Raw genomic sequence first — 23,199 nt, forward strand, 5'->3', positions numbered from 1 at the left:
TACGACTATTGACGGCCGCAGGGTGGTTCTAAATCTCTGAGGCGACGTCAATTGACGTCCGCCCCTTTGCTCGTTCCCGGGAACTGCTGTGCTGGCCGTGTCCCTTGGACACAGCCAATCACAGATCGCCGTGAACGGCCAATCGGAGTGGCCGTTTCCTAGGCGATCTGTGCGGCCAATGAGAGATGATCTCATATGTTTACATATGAGATCATTTCTCATTGCCGGCTCTCGCAGACAGCGGTGCTGTCAGGGAGAGAGGAGACGGATCTGTGTCTCTTGTACATAGAGACACAGATCGGTCACCCCCCCAGTCACCCCCCTTCCCCCACAGTTAGAACACTAATATTAGGGTACACATTTAACCCCTTCCTCACCCCCTACTGTTAACCCCTTCCCTGCCAGTCACATTTATACAGTAATTAGTGCATATTTATAGCACTGTTTGCAGTATAAATGTGAATGGTGCCAAAAATGTGTCAAAAGTGTCCGATGTGTCCGCCATAATGTCGCAGTCGCAATAAAAATCGCAGATCGCCGCCATTACTAGTAAAAAAAAATTATTTTGTCCCTTATTTTGTAGGCGCTATAACTTTTGCGCAAACCAGTCGCTTATTGCGATTTTGTTTTTTTTTTTTTTTTTTTTTTTACAAAAAATATGTAGAATACGTATCGGCCTAGACTGAGGATAAAATTTTTTTTTTTTTTTTTAAATTGAGCTATTTATTATAGCAACAAGTAAAAAAATATTTTTTTTTTAAAATTGTCGCTCTATTTTTGTTTATAGCGCAAAAAATAAAAACCGCAGAGGTGATCAAATACCACCAAAAGAAAGCTCTATTTGTGGGAAAAAAAGGACGTCAATTTTGTTTGGGAGCCACATCGCACGACCGCGCAATTGTCAGTTAAAGCGACGCAGTGCCGAATCGCAAAAAGTCCTCTGGGCAGGAAGGGGGTTTAAGTGCCCAGTAAGGAAGTGGTTAAAGAAATTGAGTATCTGCAAAATCACACAATTACTTGTGCTTCTTCAGAATGGGCTTCCCCTTGTCAGTTTTTTACCAACTGCATTGCTCTCACCCATTCTCTTGCCAGTTTTATTGCTGGCTTTTATATACAGTATGAATGATGGCACACTTGGTGAATATCAATCTCATGTTTAGAGACCCTTTTAACTAGCGTTGGAGGTCAGGGACACAGTGTGCCAAAATTATCAGAAGTTGCCAGAAAAAAAAGAAAGTCCAATAAAATATTACATAGAAACGCCATACACAAAATATAATAAAATTAAAATACCTACAAAAAATAAACATGCATATTACACCCTCATATACATACACATACACACACAATTGGGACACATCCTTACATATGACTCAGTTTGGGCTAAACATATTAAGTAGTCCTAAGTGTTGGAAACGTAAAATTTATTTTTAGGTTACAACTTCCCTGTTTTTTTTTTAACCTTTTAAAATGATTTAATTTGATTTATTTTTTTCCATTTTACTTTATTACTATCACTTGCTACACACATGTTCCAGATCAGTGACTCAAAATATTGAAGGATAAGATGGCTATACCGCTGGGATTTTTTCAAAGGGGCGGCCCAAGTTTCTCCAAGTACAGGTTTCTTTTAAGGGCCCGTTCCCACTGCTGTGATGTCAGACATTGCATGTGATTCGCTGTGCAAATCGCATGTAATGTCTGTGCGATACGAATTCAGCCATACAACTTGTATGGCTGAATTTGCATCGTATTTGAACCAAACTCGCACAGGACCCTTTTTTTGGACCACACCAACTGATTCCTGCCCAAATTGATAGTTTGCACTGCGATAGGCGAACTGAAATGGAGGTGTCATAAACTTTGTATTGACACTCCCAGCGGTTCGCAAAGGGCAATGTGAACTGCCTGCGAGTTGTATGCGATGCGGGAACCCGTACTGGATTTGCAGGTTTCCCGCATCAATGCAGTGTGAACCGAGCCTAGGATGTATAGTAAGTAGCATGGAATTCACCCTACCAGCCCTGCTTTTTGTGTAGAGAAAGTACAGAATTACCAGTACATTTTGGATGTTTCTGGTAAAAATGAACTGCACTCAATAGGGATTACCATGTGTTCGATGGACATGTGTTAGGCCCTGTCAAAGATCCCTCCAGGGGCAGATCTTGCCACCAACAATGCCTAAGCCCTTTTAGCGTAGGATGAGTTTTTACTAAATTTTTCTTATATTGATATGATTTAGGCTGCATTCACCCAGCATTTTGAATCGCTGGCAGATTTGCAGTGATTCTGCCCGTGATTTTAAAGCGCTGATGTGGGACTCGCATTTGAGATGCCATTCATTTGAATGACGCCTAAAATCACAGTAGGATCTTGCTCAAAAGTAGCTCCTGAACTTATTTTGGGCAACATGCCTCCCACGATACGGGTTGCCATGATTGAAGCGAGACAATTGCGGCAGACCTGCACCACGATTTTAGGTGTCATTCAAATGAATGGCATCTCAAATGCGAGTCCTGCGATTTGTCATTTACACATGAGGGCTTTCAAATCACGGGCAGAATCACTGCAAATCTGCCTGCGATTTAAAACGCTGAAGTGTGAATGCAGTCTAAAACGGATACAATTATTTTGTTTGTGCTTTCAATTCACTTTGTACTTTGCTACTTTTTCAATTTTATACGAGTTTACATTTGAACAAAATCGCCAGGTGTTCTTGAGATCCGCGATACATCTACTGTATTTAAAAACTTAAAGTGATTGTAAAGGACCTTTTTAAAAAAAATAACAAACATGTTATACTTACCTCTTCCTCCTCTGGGGTCCCCTGCCAGCGCTCTTGGCTCCTCCAGCAAGCTGCTTGCTAGGGGTACTCATGTGGGCTCGATTCCGAGCTGCACTATGTGTGATTATTAACACACGCACAGTGGGGCTTAGCCCTGTTCCACCCCCCACTTACTTTTCACTGGATTTGATTGACAGCAGTAGGAGCCAATGTCTCCCGCTGCTCTCACTGAGTCCAATAAGGAAGGAGAGAGAAAGCAGAGCCACTGCTCTTGGACATAGCGCTGCACTGTGCTCAGGTATGTATTTGGGGGGGGGGGGCAGGGGTTTGCTGCATGAAGGTAAATATCCTTTAGATTTTGCAACCACTTTAATTCACTTATCAAAGACTATGACTGTTTCTAATTTAGAAGAAGCAATAATCTAAACTGCATGCTGATGCTATCTAATAAAACAAAACAGCTGTTTCTGAGTTAAATATTATTATACTACTGGTACATAAAAACATATTATGAATAATGCTCACCTGACGTATCGGCTGCCATAACACCCAACCTCTGACCTACCTATTATCTCTTGTTTTTATTAATCGTGTTATCTTTATAAAAGGTACATTATGTATATTGTAGTGAGGCTGTGTTATATTTGTCTTGTTGTGATACTGACATTTAGTTGAAGCATTATATACAAACATAGATAAAACACCTTTTACAAGTTTGTGGTTGCAAAGTTATGATATATTTTAGGAGACTTGCTGAATCATGTCTTTACTTATCTCTTATGCTAACATTTGTAGTCAGAGTGTTCGAGTATGAACTGTGATAACCCTAACACACAAGGCCTGAGGTGTGCCTTGGCCTAGCTGGTCGGTATGCCTGAGAAGAGGGCATACCCTGAATGTGAGAATAAGAAAATGTAGAAAGAGGAAAAAGTGTGTATGAAGCTGGGGGAACGGGTGGGTGGGGAACCTGAAATGGCGCCAACACAGGACCCAGCGTGGGAGGAGGCTTAAGTACTCAGCAGACTCCTCCCACAAACACAGGCTAGCCTTCGGCCAGCCTTTACACTTGTAGTCAGAGTCTTCGAGTATGAACTGTGATAACCCTAACACCCAAGGCCTGAGGTGTGCCTTGGCCTAGCTGGTCGGTATGCCTGAGAAGAGGGCAAAAAGACACATATTTAGGTGTAGAAGGGTAGAGAACAATACGTCCAGTGTCCAGAGTAGCGTGTACCTGGAAGGCAACCGTATACGTATCCACTATGACAGGAGAAACCCACTGACCCATGACTTTGTGACAGAAGTAACCCCCTATAGAACCTGCGAAACCGCTCAGAACTCAATGACCCAAGAAGATGGATCAAGCCTGATGCCCGAGACAACCCCACCACAAAGAATTAACTGCTTGTGACAAGAGGAAGCATGGGGGAAAATGGAGCAAGGGCCAAGCGAATTAAAATCCTTCAACCGGGCACCGGTGAAGTGGCTCTGTGAAAATCCCCCAACCCCTGGCCTACCCATGCTGATATGGGGAAGTGAGAGGGTAAGAGCCAAAAGGAACAACTGGCAGGAGAGTAAGTGTCGGCTACCTGGAGAAGGCATATAAGGCCAATGCACTAGGGAATAGCATCATGGCACATGGGAACCAAGCCAGACTCCCAGACTTAGGAACATAAACCAGTAAACAAGACAACAAGACATGCAACAACAACCACCCCCTCTGCACCTACCTAAGTACGAGAACATGAGCAGACACGTCAAGACCACTGCGCGTGAATGAACCTGAAGACAGCCCCCCCCCCACCCTTGTGCGAGTGGTAAATGAGCCCGAGTAACCTGCAGCGCAGACACAGGCAATTAACTGAACACTCAGGGCTGGTGTACCCACGGAGCGTGGTGGGTAGTCGTATAGGTGTAAGAATGAACGTGCAACGTATGACGTATGGTATACAGGCGAGAAGATTGTGGTCAACAATCATTAAAAACGAAACCTCAGCCCGTATGGATCTGTAGACGTGACAGATCCCGAAATGCGAGTACTGGCTAACTAACCCCGGATGCAACATGACAAAGTACAACGACATGATGACCAACGAAACAACCACACCATGACAGACAACGCTATGACCGTCACGATGGGGCAGAAATGACAGAAACGCAGAGACTGTGGCAGAAATGACAGAAACGCAGAGACTGTGGCAGAAATGACAGAAACGCAGAGACTGGGGCAGAAATGACAGAAACGCAGAGACTGGAACGCTGGGCCAGAAACGCAGAGACTGGAACGCTGGGCCAGAAACGCAGAGACTGGAATGCTAGGACGCAGAGCCAGAAATGCTAAGTATGAGAATATGAACAAAACGTTGAGACCACTGTGCGTGAATGAACATGCTAACAGTCCCCCCCACCTTGTGTTAAGAAACGAAACCTCAGCCCGTACGCATCTGTAGACGTGACAGATGCTGAGATGTGAGCAATAGCTAACCAACCCAGGTGCAACGTGGACAAGTACAATGAGACATGGTAACCACAAAGAAGAAAACGCTATGACAGACCAACACTGACAGAAATCGTGGGGCAGAAACGCTATGACAGAAATCGTGGGGCAGAAACGCTATGACAGAAATCGTGGGGCAGAAACGCTATGACAGAAATTGTGGGGCAGAAACGCTATGACAGAAATCGTGGGGCAGAAACGCTATGACAGAAATCGTGGGGCAGAAACGCTATGACAGAAATTGTGGGGCAGAAACGCTATGACAGAAATCGTGGGGCAGAAACGCTATGACAGAAATCGTCGGCCGGAAATGGTATGACAGATAACGTGGGCAGAAATGGTATGAGAGAAAATGCTGAGCCTGACACGTCGAGGCAGAAATGCCCTGACAGGAACCTGGGGCATGAGCGCTGGGAGAAGCGGGCGGGCGGCACCCAGGATGCTGGTGAACCCCAGGGATAAATGGAGGGGGGGGTGGGCAGGAGGTCCACCGTTGTGCCCAGGAGAGGAACACCTTGCTGCGGCCAAACCACCGCTCTGTCTGGAACCGGAAGTGACGTCCGCCGGCCGGTTCAAACACCTGAAATGGCGCCAACACAGGACCCAGCGTGGGAGGAGGCTTAAGTACTCAGCAGACTCCTCCCACAAACACAGGCTAGCCTTCGGCCAGCCTTTACACGTACCAAAATCATGCTGCAAGCCTCTCATTCCCTCTTGTCCAGTAATCCAAACAGCTGAGTAAAGTTGTGTTATACTTACCTGTCAGCAACTCTGAGCTCCCTCCAGGTATCAATTAGGCCTCATGCACACTGGACATTAAAATGGAAAATTTATATCAAATACTTACCCTAATTTTCCTTTCCTGATGGACTCCATGGCAGCCTACGTGTGGGTTAATCCCGCCTCTCATACCTCATAGGACCCTACTCCCATAAATCTTTGCTTCTAGTCAGAGACCGTGTTCCGTAATATAGCCTACTCCAGCAAAGGGAGGGAACTCCTGCTGCCATGGAGTCCATCAGGAAAGGAAAATTACGGTAAGTTTTTTTTTATAAATTTTTCATTTTCCTGACAGACTCCATGGCAGCCTACGTGTGGAAAATGACTAGCCATACACACCCGGGTGGGCAAATTGCTGGTTAAAGATTTAATTGACACCGTCAACAGACAAAACATGTAAACCAAAATTAACCGAAGACAAAGAAGCCGGTTCTACGCAATAGTGCATCATAAATGTATTTAACGATGACCAAGAGGCCGCTTTACAGATCACTTCCGGGGAGACATGCCGGGCAGCCGCCCATGATGTGGAAATGCTCTGAGTAGAATGAGCGGTCACCGCTTCTGGAGGAGCCAAACCCTTCGCCTTATAAGCCCCTTGGATAGCTTGGACGATCCCTGCTGCAATGGTTCTAGAGGAAGCATGCATTCCTTTGTTTTTCCCATGAAAGGAAATGAACAGATAATCAGATTGGCGGAAAGACGCTGTGGCTTCCAAGTATTGCTTTAAAACTTCTCCGACATCCAGAGGATGAATATTAGAATTCTCAGATGAACGAAGGGTAGGAAGAACGATCTCTTGATTCTCATGAAATACCAATGTCACTTTAGGATTCGATCCTAGCATAGGAATCATTACTACATGATCCGGGCAGAAAGTAGGAAATGGTTCCTTGGATCCTAGAGAACCAATTTCGGAAACCCTCTTAGCCGATGTAATGGCTACAAGGAAGACAACTTTGAGGGAGAGATCCTTGATAGATAGTTGATCCGTGTGTCGTCTTTCTGAGAAAAAGTCAAATACCAGGGGAAGGTCCCACTTGGAGAACCTCGGTTTCCTTTGAGGTCTCAGCCTCATAGCTCCTTTAAAGAATTGCCTGACGAGAGTGTGTCTAGCCCAGGATATGCCTGTGAAGGCAGAGATAGCCGAAACCTGAACTCTTAAGGAGCTAACTGATAAGGGTAGATCAAGACCTGTCTGAAGAAAACCTAGAACATCTTGTATTCTGGGATCATTAGGAGAACCATCCATGGTAGAAGTGTAGTCTGAGAATTTTGACCAGATTCTTTTGACCAGATTATTTGTTGGTGCTTGCTCTCCTAGCGTTCAATAAAGTAGAGATTGCTCTTCTTGAGCAACATAATGCCTCCAGCCTTCCCCTCTCAAAAACCAAGCCGTCAGATGTAGATGGGTTGGGCATTTAGGAGAACTGAGGACCCCTTTATCAAGTGAAGAAAGGCTTGTAGAGCACAAAAGGCTGCTTGGAGTTCCAGGACATTGGATATTATCTATCGGGATGGGAAGTCCCACTTTCCCTGAGCTACTTCTTTCAGGCAGAGTGCCCCCCAGGCTCTGTTGCTGGCGTCTGATGTAATTGTGATCCAGGAGACAAGGGGTATGGAATGGCAGTTGAGGAGATTCTTCTGCAGTAGCCACCAGGGAAGACTTTCCCGCATAGACGAGGTTATCCGTATGAAATGATCCCGAGACTCCGGATCCCATTGCTGGAGAAAACCCTTCCACTGTGCCCATTTCACCATGGGGGCTGTGGACACCATGGTGCCTATTATCTTGAGACACTGTGAGGCTTTGAGGAAAGGAGAAGCCATTGCAAGACGAATTCTGTCCCGAATCACTGAAATTTTTTCCAGGGGAAAGGAGATGGTACTCTCTACTATATTGAATTGAACGCCGAGAAAGTTCAGAGATTGTGTGGGCTCTAGGTGACTCTTCTCTCTGTTTAACAGCCAACCGAACTCGGTCAGAGTGGATATGACCTGAGACCGATATATCAACAGCTGCTCCCTGCTTTGCGAAAGTAATAGCAGATCATCCAGGTAGTGATGTAGTCGAATACCTCTGGTTCTGATAAGAGCTACGACAGCCAGTAAGAGCTTTGAAAATACCCGAGGCGATGTAAGCCCAAACGGGAGACATGTTAACTGTAGGTGCATACTGTCTACTGCAAACTGAAGGTACTTTTGAAACTCCACCGCTATCGGGACATGAAAATAGGCATTCTTTATTTCTATGGACACAAGCCAGTCGCCTGGTTGAACCATCTGACGTATTGTAAGCATTGACTCCATTTTGAATTTTTCCTTTTTGATAAAGGTATTTGGATGTGTCAGGTCTATCACTGGTCTCCAGGAGCCGGTCTTTTTTAGAACCATGAACAGGGGTGAGTACATCCCTTGGAATCTTTTGGCTGTTGGCACTTGTATGGCGGCGCCCTGGGCCAAGAGAGAGTTTGTGTATGATAGAAGGATTTGTCTCTTCTCCTCTGAGCAGGGTAGGGCTGGTGGTACGAACTGAAGTGTGGGTGGATTGACAAACGTCCAAAAATGACCTGAAGATACTGTTTTGACAGTCCAGAAATCTTTTATCGAGGCTGCCCAGACGTGTCGGAACTGAAGTAACCGAGCTCCAACTTCGTCTGAGCCGAACTTATATCAAAAAGACTTAGAAGCCTCACGTCCACCAGAAGAAGCCCCCTTTGTGGATTTCTGACCAGAAGGCTGGTTTCTTCTCCAGTTCTCCAGTTCTTCCTAAATTCACGACCAGGTTTGTACCGACGAGCATCTCTTGCACGATCCTGATCTTGCCTAGGAAAAGATCTTCTCTGACCAAAAGGGCGACGATCCTGGGGGAGGAACCCCGACTTACCCCCTGTGGCACGGGTGATGGCGCTGTCGAGTTTATTCCCAAAAAGGGAAGACCCTTGAAAGGGGATCCTGCACCATGCCTGTTTAGAGGCAGGATCAGCTACCCAAGGGCGTAGCCACAAGGCACGTTTAGCTGTAACGGAAGAGAGCATGACTCGTGCCACCAAACGGATAATGTCAAGGGAGGCCTCTCCCAAAAAGACCGAAGCCATTCTTAGTTCATGGACTGGCATGCTCCTGGCTATGTCTTCAGAGACGCTTGCCAAGGTAGAATCCACATCTGTCCAGGCCTCCATTGCTTCAGACAGGGCTGCAAGGGCCAAAGCTGGTTTACAAGCCATGCCTGCCGTAATATATATATGCGTTTGAGATCCGTAATCTATCTTTCTCTCCAAACCATCCTTGAAGGAAACGGTTTCTTCCAGAGGGAGTGTAACGTGTCTTACCAGCCTCGTTAAAGCTGCATCAATCAGAGGGGCTGATTCTAAATGTTTCACCTCTTCACTCTTGAATGGGTAAATTTTTGCTATTTTAGAAAGCAATGAGTTTTTCCTTTCTACGCCAGCCCATTCATCTGTAATAATTTCTCCGAAGTTCACCTAAAAGGGGAAAGTTTGGGCGCTCCTTTTTGAGCTGTTTGAAGTACTTCCTTTGTTTAGAAGGTGCTTCTACCAGATCTTCCCACTTTAAAGCGTATTTAACTGCTTTAACCAAGTTTGGAACTAGAGAAAAATCAAAGCCTGGGGTATTGTTAACACTTTCCACCTCACTATCTGAGGATTCACTTGGGGAGCGGTTATGCTGAGAGGGACCCGGAGCCTCAGGATTATCCTGCACAAGAACTGGTGCTGGATCAACAGGAGGGATGTTAAATTGTTGAGGGATTCCTGGACCACTCTTCTGACCAGAGACTCCACTTGTTGGTCTCCACCTCCTCTTTCCCTTACAGCTCGGGAATAGCATGGCTCACAGAGGGATTTACCTTTCCGAGACCTGAGCCCTACATCCCCAGCAAACTCTTCTTCCCAAGTGGCTGGAATGGCGGTGGGAATGGCGCCCAGATGTGGATCTGGACTCCTTTCTATGGTGTCTAGAGGGTGATCTAGAATGTCTAGAACTTGACTTTGAATAATGATGTTGTGACCTAGAAATGTCATTATCTTCACGTGCCGAAAGCTGATGTTCAGACCTAGAGGGGCTGAGGGGAAGAAAGAGTTAACATGCTCCTGAATCAAAGACCCACAGAAACAGGCAGAGGGGAAAAAAAATTCCATCCTACCTGCAGCGTAAGGGTTGGCCACTGGGGGGCGGTGACACATCCATGGCAGAAGGAGCACAAAACTGAAAGCAATCAACCAGCATATAATAAGGGCAAGGCATGATAAAGCAGGATTATCACAAAAACAAGGAGTGCAGCATAGCCTCTTACCTTAAAGCCAAATACCTGTGCCTGGGGAAGCAGCTACATAAGCTTGCAAGGTGTCCCAGAAAATAGCTTTATCTGACAGCTATTTAAACCTGCCGCCTTGTGATGATGTCACTGCGCACACCGCGCGCCTGCGCAGTGCCTGTCGCGACCCCACGGACCTCGCGCACAGGCGCGATCGCCGCAAACTAGTCCGAACTGCGCACGCGCAACCAAGCCTTGTTCTTGAACGAGACTCGCGCAGACAGTCCAAAAGCAGCGAACTGGAACGCAGATGCGTCCCAGCGGCCATTGCCAGAGAAACAGAGCCAGGACAGACAAAACACAAACAAAAACAGCTGCCACGTAACAGAGAAATACTTTACCACCACGGCACCCATTGGATCCAGCCTGGAACTGGGAGCTATGCTGCTCATACTGAAAGACTTGGGCATTCCAAGATGAGGCCTCCTGCTAATAGCTAGGACGTTTGGCCATGTTGCCGCTTGCCTGCCCATGGCTGGCTAGTAAGCTCTTCAAGGCACCGCAATCACTGCCTGTGTCCACCCTGCTAATAGCTGAGATTGTTGGACTCCAGATAGACACCGCCTGAATCGTCAGTTTTCACGTGCAAACCACCAGTACTGGACCGAAAGCAACTTTTAAGGTAAGACTACCTTGGTTCTAAGAGGAGGACAAAAAAGGAACACGGTTTCTGACTAGAAGCAAAGATATATGGGAGTAGGGTCCTATGAGGTATGAGAGGCGGGATTAACCCACACGTAGGCTGCCATGGAGTCTGTCAGGAAAATAACGTTATAAAAACGCCAGTTGCTTTGCAGTGAGTTTCAACTTTTTTCAATAGAGTTTTTTATCGTTTTTTTTTGTTGAAGAATATGTGCATGAGGCCTTAATACCACATACAGCTGTGGCGCTGAGCATTGTGGCCTGCCAGAGACAGGGGCCTGCGTTGAGCAAGTGATTGGTTTACTGTTTCTGAATATAGTCCTTTGAAGGAGTCTAAGGCACACGGTCGTTCCAAACCGATGAGAATGGTCCGACTGGCCATTTCCATCGGTTCACCGCTGAAGTGGCCTGATGGTCTGACGTGCGTACACACCATCGTTCCAAAAACCGATCGGGTCAGAACGCGGTGATGTCAAACACACGACGTGCTGAATAAAACTAAGTTCAATGCTTCCAAGCATGCGTCGACTTGATTCTGAGCATGCGCGGGTTTTGAACCGATGCTTTCTGTACTAACCATCGGTTTGGACCGATCGTGCAGCGGGCCATCGGTTCGATTTTTAACCTCCCTGGCGGTATGATTCTGTCTGGAATTACGTACCAAAAGCGGTACAATTATTTTGCAAGGAAATTTGGCGTTTTATACTGTAGGCCTGTAATTTTTAGAAATAACTCACTTAAATCTGACCAAACAAGAGTCTTGTAGGCATCCCGGGTATGATTTTTTTTTTTAAAACAAAATTATAAATTATAATATAATAAATAATTATAAATAATTATAACAAATAATAATATAATTATAATAAAAATTATTCAATAATGTAATCAACTCAAAATCACTGAAATGTGCTCAGTTGGAGAATTGTCGCTGTCATTATTTTTTTTTTTTATGACGAATTTCCCCACAAATCGCTATCGCACATTTCTGCAAGTGATTATAATTTATTATCGCTGTTTTCTAGCTGATCTAAAACCATTTTTGACATAAAGGGACACTTTTGGACAATCTACAGTTTTTAGGCAGAAATGACATTTTTTATTTTTTATAAAAGTACATGTAGGGCACTGGGCAGACCACTAGGGACAAGGGGTGTGTATTTTTTACATACAGTACTGTAATCTATAAGATTACAGTATACTGTATGTAAAGTGTTTGTTTACTTTTTTGAATTTGGCGCCGTTCTCCGCTCCCGTGCGTCGTAACGTCGCAGGGAACGGAGATCGGCGGCACACGGGGAGACTGTGAATCGAGCGAGGAGGTCCCGCTCGCTCACACAGCGGGGTGGCATCGCTGGATCCAGGGACAAGGTGAGTAACTTGCCTGTGGATCCAGCAAAGGGTAAGCCGCGCCGCTGCACGTCCACCCCGGGGATACCGATCCTAACATTGAAAACCAACCCCGAGTCACGCTCGGGTTTACCGCCAGGGAGGTTAAAGCATGTTTTAAAATTTTGGACTGAAGGACAACAGACCGATGGGCTATACACACGGTTGGTTTGGACCGATGAACCTGAACCTCGGTCTATTCTCATCGGTTTTGTCCGACCGTGTGTACGCGGCCTTAGAAGTTGATTTACTAAATAGACTGAACTTTGCAAGTGCAGTTACATTAATTTCCCCCAGAGCATAGTGAATGTGGTGAAACTTCACTTTGTAGAAAATACCCAATCGGGTGAAAGGGAAAAAAAACAGCATTTTTGCTTGCACATGTTTGGATGATGGCAATCAGCAGAGCTTCACCACATTCAATAAGTTCCGGGGAAAATGAGTGCAACTGCAATTACAAAGTGCACAGTCTATTTGCCTTTTAATAAATCAACCCCCATGTTTCTTACCAGTGTATCGTTGTGTACCATCAACTGGAGGGAGCCTGAAGCTCTTCAAACTTTACTAGTGTATTAAAGAGAGTAATTTTAATATAAAATGCAAAACTGTTTGTTTTCCTGGTTCATTAACACTAAAGTTTAGGGTTTTTGGGGAATATAGCACCAAGCACATTAGTTATGTATAATGGTGTGTATCCAATTACCTGCAGACGGCTGCTTCTAGTAAAATTCTTCCCTGCAGTGCCTCCTTTATAGCCACTGCATGCTGCCCTTAGTGCCTGTCTTTAAAGTGGAGGTTCCATCAAAAAAACAATTTTGCTTTAAACTGTAGCTTACGACTAAAAAAGAAAAAAAAAAGATTTTTTTTTTTTTTTTACTCATCGGAAATGCCTGTTGCTATGTGGTCCCACGAAATCTGCCTTTGAAACCACCTAGGATTCTGGCATCATCTCCCTCTAATGCTCCTGGGAATTGTGTGTCATCATTTCCCAGGATGCAGTGCGCTGTCCAATTATCACTCCCCATCCAAGATTTCTAGGAAGTAAGTGCCTGTAGGCTTCACAATGCCCACAAGCAAAATGACAACGGTGTAGATATAGTTTTATAAACTATCTTTTTTGAATATCTATGCGGATCAGTGGCAGATTGTAAAATAGTAAGTGACTAGATTTATATTATAAAAATGCAGGATGAAAGGACATACATTTAAAAAATGCTAATTGTGGTTGGAACTCCGCTTTAAAGGAGTTGTAAAGGAAAAAATGTTTTCACCTTAATGCAATCTATGCATTAAGGTGAAAAAACATCTGCTGCTGCCGCTGCCGCTCCCCCCCCCCTCCCCGAGCCCCCATTATACTTACCGGACCCCTCGAAAGTCCCGCGCGGTCCCGATATGCTCTTTGCCGCTGATTGGCTAGAGCGGATGGATTGAGAGCAGCGCAGCCATTGGCTGGCGCTGCTGTCAATCACATCCAGTGACGCGGCGCGCCGAGGGGCGGGGACGAGTGATACAGTGAGCGGCTATGGCCGCTCGCTGTATCACGGTCTGTTTTCATCAGACGAACCGATTGTGTGTGGGCCCCATCGGTTTTTTATCCATCGGTGAAAAATCTAGGAACATGTTTTAAAATTATCTGATGGTTAAATAACCGATAGAAAAAAACAATCGTCTGTGGGTACGTCCATCGGTTAAAAATCCATGCATGCTTAGAATCAAGTCGACGCATGCTCGGAAGCATTGAACTTCATTTTTCAGCACGTCGTTGTGTTTTACGTCACTGAGTTCAGAAACGATCGTTTTTTTAACCGATGGTGTTTAGGCACGACTGATGAAAGTCAGCTTCATCGGATATCTGATGAAAAAATCCATCAGACCGTTTTCATCGGATGAACCGATCGTGTGTACAGGGCATAAACACTGCATTGAAGTATCCTAGCAACAATAGTGGGCCCTGTGCAATCAGCACATCTTCCCTTAAAATACCGTCCAACTCCTCGAGAGAGAGCGAGGGAGGAACATATACACACACCAGTGTTAAGCATATATTAAACATTTGACATAATCATATAGCATATCTACCATTAGGGTCTAGTTTGACCTTTATAATGTGTGCCACAGCCTTTTTGGTGACCAAGATGGCCACCCCTCTTGAATAGGTGGAGTAGTCAGCATGAAGTACCCTCATAATATTGGCTTAATATGGGGTTTATAACTCCTTTATAAAGTCAAATATAAGAAATCTCTTATACCTTTTGAATTCATACCTCTTCACCTTTAAAATCATACCTTGTACATTTCAAGACATCAGGGTTATCTTACCCGCCATTCATACGTATATAAGATAAATACAGTATAGTGGTGGAGGACAACATGTGAACCACCCTGCGAAAATCAGAACAGAGAACAGCAGCAGCACACAGCACAATCCATTAAAACACATTAACCCCTCCCTTCCCACCCTACACATAGCCCCAACTTGTTGTGCGCCGGAATCCCATAACTGTAAAATGTAAACAACCTTGGGGGGGTCACAGGTCTTTTTAGCAATAGAACAGACGCTGCATATCAATAGGCAGCGTGTCCTGAACGAGCTAGGTAGCGTCCAAAACAGTAAGAATCACTTTCCCTGTCCTCTCTCAAGGACGCAGAAGTAGAGTACCAAAAAACAGCGCCAAAAAATAAAAACAGGTAAAAATAAAAAGGAAAAAACGAAAAAAAAAAAAATATATATCTATCTCAGGAGGTAAACTTATAGTCAGTTATGACAATTTTTCAGTTATGAAAGTTGCAGGAACTGTGTTCAGTCCTTGTGTAGATCTGCGCAGGACATTTCGCAGTAGGAATGATAGGAAAAGGGGGAAGGCAGCCTTTGCCCCCCCTTTTCCTCATGGGAAAGCGATGGACCCTTATGGGTCGAATTTCCCTGAGGGAACAGTTTTCCCTCAGGAGAATTGGCGGGCTCTGTTGCCCTGCAGTTGACCTCTTACTGCAGGGGAATTTTGGCGGTCTCATTGCCCGACAGATGACCTCTGCAGCTGGGGTAGAAAGCCCGGGAAAATCCGTTTTGAACTGACCAGAACCTACCTGGTTCTGGGCTATTTAAACGGGGTTCCGTCCAGCTCAGGCTCATTCGCCTCAGAAGACTTAGGAGCTGTGGTGTTCTTTCTGAGCAAACAGCGTCTTCTGAGGCCGGAAGAATGAGCCTGCTTCGTCGGCTAATCGAGAGAGCGGGTGAGGACGGCGGGGACGAGTGGATCAGGAGGTGCCTGGACCTACCTCAGCCGGCGTGTCAAGAAGCTCCGGTGGGAGCTGCATCCGTCAGCGGGGACTCTGGAGCGGCGTCGGGCACTCGCGGCCATCGTGCGAAAGAAGTCCGGGACCCTTCGTTGCTCCAGGAAGAAGCCGGGTCTGAACGGGAAGAGGTGGCCCCGAGTCGGCGTCAACGAAGAGGAGGTACCCCTGCCCGTGTTCCGGAGGCGGCGAAAAGGAAGCGCACGCCGCGCAGAGTGTACTCCCCCTCTCCTCCACGTACGTCCGTGTCTGAAAGAGCTGGTCCTTCTGAGGGCCGTAACGTCAGATCCGGTTCCAGGCCTCGAGGCAATGCTAGGGGCGGAGCCAGGGGGGCAGCGGGAATTTCAAATTTTTCCCCATACAGGTGCCCAGGAGGATCGATAAACAGCGCGGCAGCGGGGACAAGTAGCGCTGTGGGAAGAAGAGAATCCGAAGGTCGGGAGGCTGAGAGATGGGCTCCTTCACAGCCATCTTCAGGGACGCAAGCATCGCTGTCTACAACGGCTGGGACAGCTTCCAGGTCTGCTGCAATGCCATCGGTGACTACACAAAAAATGGAGCATGAAGTACAGATGTCTAGTCCTATCCTGGGACCTGCTGAACGTCCAGGTATGAATGAATCATCCTCTAATGTCCTTTTAACTAACCTGATAGAGTTGCTTTCTCAGGTTGCTTCACAGTCTGTGAATGGAAGTGCTGTGTCTGCTGCTAATGAGCCTTCTGCTATTAGCGTATGGTCGCCATCTAGTGGACATTTAGCTAATGGCGACCATATTTCAAAAACCAATTCTAATCCTGATATTATTTTAGCCAGGTCACAGAACATTCCTGAGACCTGTTTAAAAGAGCCCATGTCCTGTGAAATTTCACCTCTTAGTTTCCATCTTACAAACACTATTAAAGAAAAGATTTGGCGGGGGGAGTTCATAGATTTATTATCTTTGCTCCCATCCGCCAAAGAATTTGTTAGATCAGAAAAAAAAGATGAGGAGGAGAGGCGCAGGCCGGTACAGAAGTCTTTTAACAACTGGCTTCAGGCTTTTTGTATTTTTTCGGGAACTTTGTGTGAAAAGTCCCCTGAAAAAAGCCCTGGTCTATTTCAACATATAGACATTATTTTAGAGGCTTATAAAAGTTTTGGTGGAGTAGCTTGGTTTAGCTATGACGAGACATTTCGACAAAAGTTATCTGTACACCCCTCGTTAAAATGGGGTGTTAAGGATGTTGGTCTCTGGTTAAACCTTTTTCTCCCCCAAAGACAATATTTTAATAAACCAAATTTCAACACACAAGTTGCTAGCAATTCCGGATATAAAAAGGGAATCTGCTTTAACTTCAATGACAGCCAATGCAGATGGCCAAATTCGTGTAAGTACAGGCACGAGTGTGCCTTTTGCGCAGGCGGTCATTCAGTCGCAAAATGTTTTAAAAAAATGTCAGCTGCAAACCAACAGTCAGGGAACTTTTCAAAAGGCCCTAACACCAGTGATATTCCAAAATATGGTCCCTTGGCTCAATCTTTACCCAGATCGGTTGAAGGCCCAGCTCCTCATTGAGGGTTTCAGGGACGGCTTTATGCTTCCTAGATTTTCTGGTCAGGGATGTTTAATTGTAGATAACTTGAAATCAGCTAGTGAGTTTGCTAATATAGTTTTAGACAAAATTAATCTGGAAGTTATGGAAGGAAGAGTGGAAGGTCCCTTTTCCTCTCCTCCTTTTAGTGACTTTAGGATTTCACCATTAGGTATTGTACCCAAAAAAGAGAAAGGTTCATATCGTATGATCCATCATTTATCGTTCCCTAAGGGTGAATCGCTTAATGATCAGATCGATGAGAACATGTCGTCAGTAACGTATGCATCCTTTAAGGACGCGTTAGTTAAATTAAGACGTTTAGGAAAAGGTTCTCTGTTGGCGAAAGCCGACATTAAGTCTGCTTTCCGCCTACTGCCAATCAACCCTTTATGTTTCAACTCTTTAGGTTTTTTCTTTAAAGGTTATTTTTACTTTGACAAATGTTTGCCTATGGGCTGTTCCCTTTCCTGTTTCTATTTTGAAACATTTTCTTCATTTCTAGAATGGTCTGTAGGTTTTGAAGCAGATTCAGAATTTATACTCCATTACTTGGATGACTTCCTGTTTTTAGGGCCTCCCGATTCCCCGGACTGCTCAAAACTGTTAAATACATTTTTTGAAATATGTGAAATATTCGGTGTCCCACTGGCCTTTGAAAAAACGGTTTGGCCCTCCACTTCCTTAGAATTTCTCGGTATTGTCATAGATACCGATTTAATGGAGTTTAGGCTTCCGGATGCAAAAATTCTGAAGCTTAAACAGTTGCTGTTATCACTAATTCGGAAGAGAAAGGTATTATTAAAAGAAGTTCAGTCTCTGCTTGGTATGCTTGCCTTTGCTACAAGGATCATGCTGGTAGGTAAAAAAAATTCTAGAAGGCTTTACATAGCGATTTCTGGCCTAAAGTCCCCATTCTCACATGTGCGTGTGTCTCATGACATGAGAGAAGACCTTATGGTGTGGCTGCAGTTTCTTTTTAACTTCAATGGACGGGCAGTATGGCAGGAGGATTTTGTTTTAGATAGGGATTTTTTACTTTTCACAGATTCTGCAGGCTCTTTGGGTTTCGCTGCAATCTGGCGGACCCATTGGTGTGCAGACCTTTGGCCACAGGATTGGAAAGTTAAGGGCCTTACCAAAAATATAGTATTATTGGAATTATTTCCAATTGTGGTAGCACTGGAGATTTGGGGTGAGCTGTTTAAAGGGAAAAGGATTCTGATAAGGACAGATAATAAAGGTGTAGTATTTGCAATCAATTGTCTAACATCTAAGTCTCCGCCAGTCATTATCTTATTAAGGTATTTAGTTTTTAAGTGTTTAAGCCTGAACATTTGGTTAAAGGCTATACATATTGCAGGTAGGGATAATGATCTGGCGGATTCTCTATCTCGTCAACAGATGGAACGTTTCTTCCAAATATTCCCGGAAGCGGACCGTGTGGGACTGCCTTGTCCACCCAAGTTATGGGAATTGGTGTGAGGTCCATATCTGATTATATAGCTAGTTCTGTGGCTCCCTCAACCTGGGTGGGATACCAATCAGCCTGGTTGTTGTATTTGAGTTTTCTAGATTTAATACAAGAGCCAGCTTTATTTTTTTCGGAAACTTTGGCGTTACGTTTTTTGAATTTCTTATTTTCAAAACAATATTCATGGTCTTACGTTCAAAAAACATTGTCTGGGATATCATTTTTTCTGAAAATTAACAATCTCCCTTCTTTTATGCAGTTCTTTTCAGTTAAACAGGCTTTGAAGGGCTATAAAAAAGAACATTTTGCTACTGACTCTCGGGTACCGATAACACCAAAGGTTTTAGGTGATATTTGCTCAGTGACGTCTAAAGTTTGTTTTTCACCTTTTGAAGCTGTTCTTTTTCAGGCTGCTTTCTCTATTATGTTTTTTGCTGCGCTTAGAATTTCGGAGCTGGTTTCTATCAGTGTTTCTGATGTTATTATCTCAGGTGGGTTTGTAAAAATTCTGATTAGGAGGTCTAAAACTGACCAACTAGGTAAGGGTAGCTGGATACATTTGGAGGGGTGGGTTAATTCTAATATCTGCCCAGTCTTTCTGTTAAACAAATATTTTTCAAGTAGACCCTTAAGAAGTTCTAAATTTTTTATACATGAGTCAGGTTTGCCTCTGTCAAAATTTCAATTTACCAGTGTTCTTAAAAAATGTTTAAAGTTTTTGAAGTTAGATCATCTACAAATTACGTCCCACTCATTTAGAATTGGTGCAGCAACTGAAGCTGCCAGGTTGGGTTTAGACGTTAGCAGAATAAAGTCAATTGGTAGATGGAAGTCAGACAGTTATTCATTATATGTTCGCCCTTAACAATTCTTTTTAATTCCTTTCAGATAATCCCAGAATCATTTGGATTGTCGGTCACAGTTTCGTCCATTGGGCGCAGTGTAGAGCAAAATGCAGGAATTACTCAGTTAATTTAGGTTTTGATGTTAATAAAGATAAGATTTTTTGGTGTGGAAAGAGGGGCATGTTGTGGTCCGAATTGTGCCTGGAGTTGTCAAAACTTTCCCTTCATTCCCCCTCACCGGATGTCTTAATAGTCCATCTGGGGGGGAATGATATTGGAAAGCGGAAGACTTTAGACGTCATCTTTAATATCAGGGACGATCTAAAAAAGATTAAATCTATTTTTCCAAACTGTGTCATCATTTTTTCCGAGATAATCCAAAGGTTAGTTTGGCTTTCCCCTCCTTACATGCGCTCTTTTGAAAAAATTTGAAAGAGAGTCAATAGGGCTGTGGCGAAGCTACTGGCTTGTATTGACATTTACTCTTTCAGGCACACAGAGCTAGAGGGGGGTATCCCGGGCCTCTATAGATCTGATGGAGTTCATCTATCAGATATTGGATTAGACATTTTTAACGCAGACATGAGCTCTTGTGTGGATTTGGCCGCGGTGTGGGGTTCTGTGGCAGGTGTTTGTTGAACCACCTGCCTTGTGGGTAATTTTTTATTGGCAGCCTGGGCTGTAGTGGCTAGGTTAGCTGTAAGTCTTATTTTAAAGTTATTTATTTATGTAAATATTTAAATTATTTATTTATTTAACTATTTACCTTTGAAACCAATAATAAACACTCGCGGCCTTTATCATCCAACAAGTTGTCTGTTGTTTCTTATTTTATTTAAAGTATTGTAAGGGTATGTTCCATCTGCTTTCCCATGATAGGAAAAGGGGGAAGGCAGCCTTTGCCCCCCTTTTCCTCATAGGAAATTGATGGACCCTTATGGGTCCAATTTCCCTGAGGGAACAGTTTTCCCTCAGGAGAATTGGCGGGCTCTGTTGCCCTGCAGTTGACCTCTTACTGCAGAGGAATTTTGGCGGGCTCATTGCCCGACAGATGACCTCTGCAGCTGGGGTAGAAAGCCCGGGAAAATACGGTTTGAACTGACCAGAACCTACCTGGTTCTGGGCTATTTAAACGGGGTTCCGTCCAGCTCAGGCTCATTCGCCTCAGAAGACTTAGGAGCTGTGGTGTTCTTTCCCCACCCCCCCTCCCCTTTATTCATACATATAACTTTGTCGCAGTGTTTGTTATGTGGTAGGGTCACCTTTGTTTATCAAAGGGGGACTAGCTTTTATTTATGTTACATGAATGTGTTATAATAATAAATATGTTTATCAGCTGGTGCTATGGTCTTTACGTAAGCTGGGTAATTTTTTATTGGCAGCCTGGGCTGTAGTGGCTAGGTTAGCTGTAAGGCTTATTTTAAAGTTATTTATTTATGTAAATATTTAAATTATTTATTTATTTAACTATTTACCTTTGAAACCAATAATAAACACTCGCGGCCTTTATCATCCAACAAGTTGTCTGTTGTTTCTTATTTAAAGTATTGTAAGGGTATGTTCCATCTGCTTTCCCATAGAATGCCAGATAATAAACGTAGCCCCAGCACTAGAGAACAGAAAGGTGCATGTAGGGCTTACTTCACATGTGTACAGCAAATGATGCACCACATACTCAGCGGTGTGCCGCAGGGCTAGAGCGCCCCCTAGTATCCAGCCAGCGTGAAGCCTCAAGAGGGGTGTTAAAGAAGAATACTTTACCTCTGTCTACCACTCTCAATTTTGGCGTGTACAGCATACTGTATGCCAATTGTAAGTCTCTGAGTCTCTTTTTCACATGAACAAAACTGTCCCTTTGCTTCTGTGTGGCTTCAGAGAAATCATCATATATACTGTAGAAATGCGGTTCCCATTGTATTGTAGGTCTCCACGGTAGGGCGGCACAGAGGATGTTTTCTCAATCCCTGAAGTGTAGGATTCGGACTATAATCGAGTGTGAGCCAGGAGGAGGAAGTCTAGATGGGATCCTATGGGCCCTTTCTATGGCAAACAAGCGTGAAAACGTGTTATCTGCCATGTTATCCTTAAGCCACAGTTCCAGGAAGTCTTCAGGCTGTGTACCCTTTGCTTTTTCAGGGAAACCTACAAAGCGAACATTGTTCCTCTTTTGTCTGTCTTCCATGTCTCCCAACTTGTCAGTGTGAGCATTCACTTCTCTGTGCATAGTTTGCACCTTGCTTTCTAATGAGCGGACCACATCCTCCAAATCACTAATCCTTTGCTCAGCTTCTGAGGCCCTTTCTCTAATGGTCTGTACATCTTGCTTTATGAATGACATTTCTGCCCTCATCCCATCAATATTCTCAGTCAGTGTGGTTTGGCAAGTGTATATGGCCTCCATAATTTGCTTCAGGGAGGGCTCCCCTTCCCCCTCTGCTGGCGCCATCTCCCCTAGATCTTTGTGAGACAGTCTGTCCACGGAGAAGCCTCTTCTCATCCCCCTTAGATCTGCAGGGTAACGGGCTTACCTTGCCAGGGTAAGTGGCCGAGTGATCAGCTCCGCTGTGTATTGCTGGGGCCCTGCTCCACTGCCTTGTGGTCGCCGCCATCTTGGGATCCCAATACATAGCGGGACAGGCATTCCGCGGCAGATTCCATGGGTGCCAGCCCGTATTTCACAATGGGACCAGAGCATGTGTGTAATACGAAAATGTACTTGCAGTGAAGCAATACCTTTTTTCTCTTTTGGGGTGTCAGGGTCTGTAGAGGGGGGTCTGGGGCTTTAGTGGGGGGATCAGGGCCTAAAGTGGAGGGCCATGATCTGTAGTGGGGGGGTCAGGGAGCGAAGTTTATAGTTCTGTACAGTAATCCACTTCCGTTTTAGGCAGCAACTCTGGGCTGGCTGGCAGGCAGCTCTGTGCTGGCTGGCAGGAACTTGACCTCTTCACTTGCGGCTTCTTCACTGGCGGCCACTTCACTCTAGGCAGCAGCTCCGCCTCTTTTAAACCATACTGCGGCTGTGTGGTGCGGGATGTCTGTACTTAAGTGTACTTAAAGCAGGGTATACCTGTATGTCACTTTTGGGTTGGGTTGAGATTTACCAGCAGGAACAGTCTCACTTACTAACTTCACTGATTCTGCCACAGTGAAACATTTTTTTTTTCAGTTTGCATTCCCTTTACCATAAGAAAATCAAAAGTCATGTTATGTACAGACACAAGAAAACAATTTAATTGTTATTCTTCTTACAGAAAGTGGACCCTGAGGTGGACATATTTTTACAGAAGCTCCGACAAAGAGTAAAGATTGGAGTGGTAGGAGGCTCAGATTATTCAAAGATTGCAGAACAGCTTGGAGAAGGCGATCAAGGTAATAAGACTTTTTTATTCCTTAAAGGCTGTCTACAGTGCCTTGAAAAAGTATTCATACACCTTGAAATTTTCCATATTTCTTCATGTTACAACCAAAAACATGTATTTTATTGGGATTTTATGTGATGGACCAACACAAAGTGGTACATAATTGTGAAGTGGAAGGAACATGATAATGGTTTTCAACATTTTTTACAAATAAATATGTGAAAAGTGTGGCATG

The 23,199-nt window shown here is 44.5% G+C and overlaps 1 protein-coding gene across 4 annotated transcripts in view; it reads left to right on the forward strand.

Annotated features, from left to right (window-relative positions):
- PMM1 (phosphomannomutase 1) overlaps positions 1–23,199 on the forward strand; it is a 106,048-nt gene that overhangs the window by 11,019 nt on the left and 71,830 nt on the right. For all 4 annotated transcript variants that reach the window (XM_040359643.1, XM_040359644.1, XM_040359645.1 and 1 more), the window contains one exon: positions 22,857–22,974. In XM_040359643.1, coding sequence (XP_040215577.1) covers positions 22,857–22,974 — 118 coding nt within the window. The remainder of the gene's footprint in view (positions 1–22,856; positions 22,975–23,199) is intronic.

The sequence above is a fragment of the Rana temporaria genome, chromosome 7 (assembly GCF_905171775.1).
Source record: "Rana temporaria chromosome 7, aRanTem1.1, whole genome shotgun sequence".
Taxonomy (NCBI): Eukaryota; Metazoa; Chordata; class Amphibia; order Anura; family Ranidae; genus Rana; species Rana temporaria.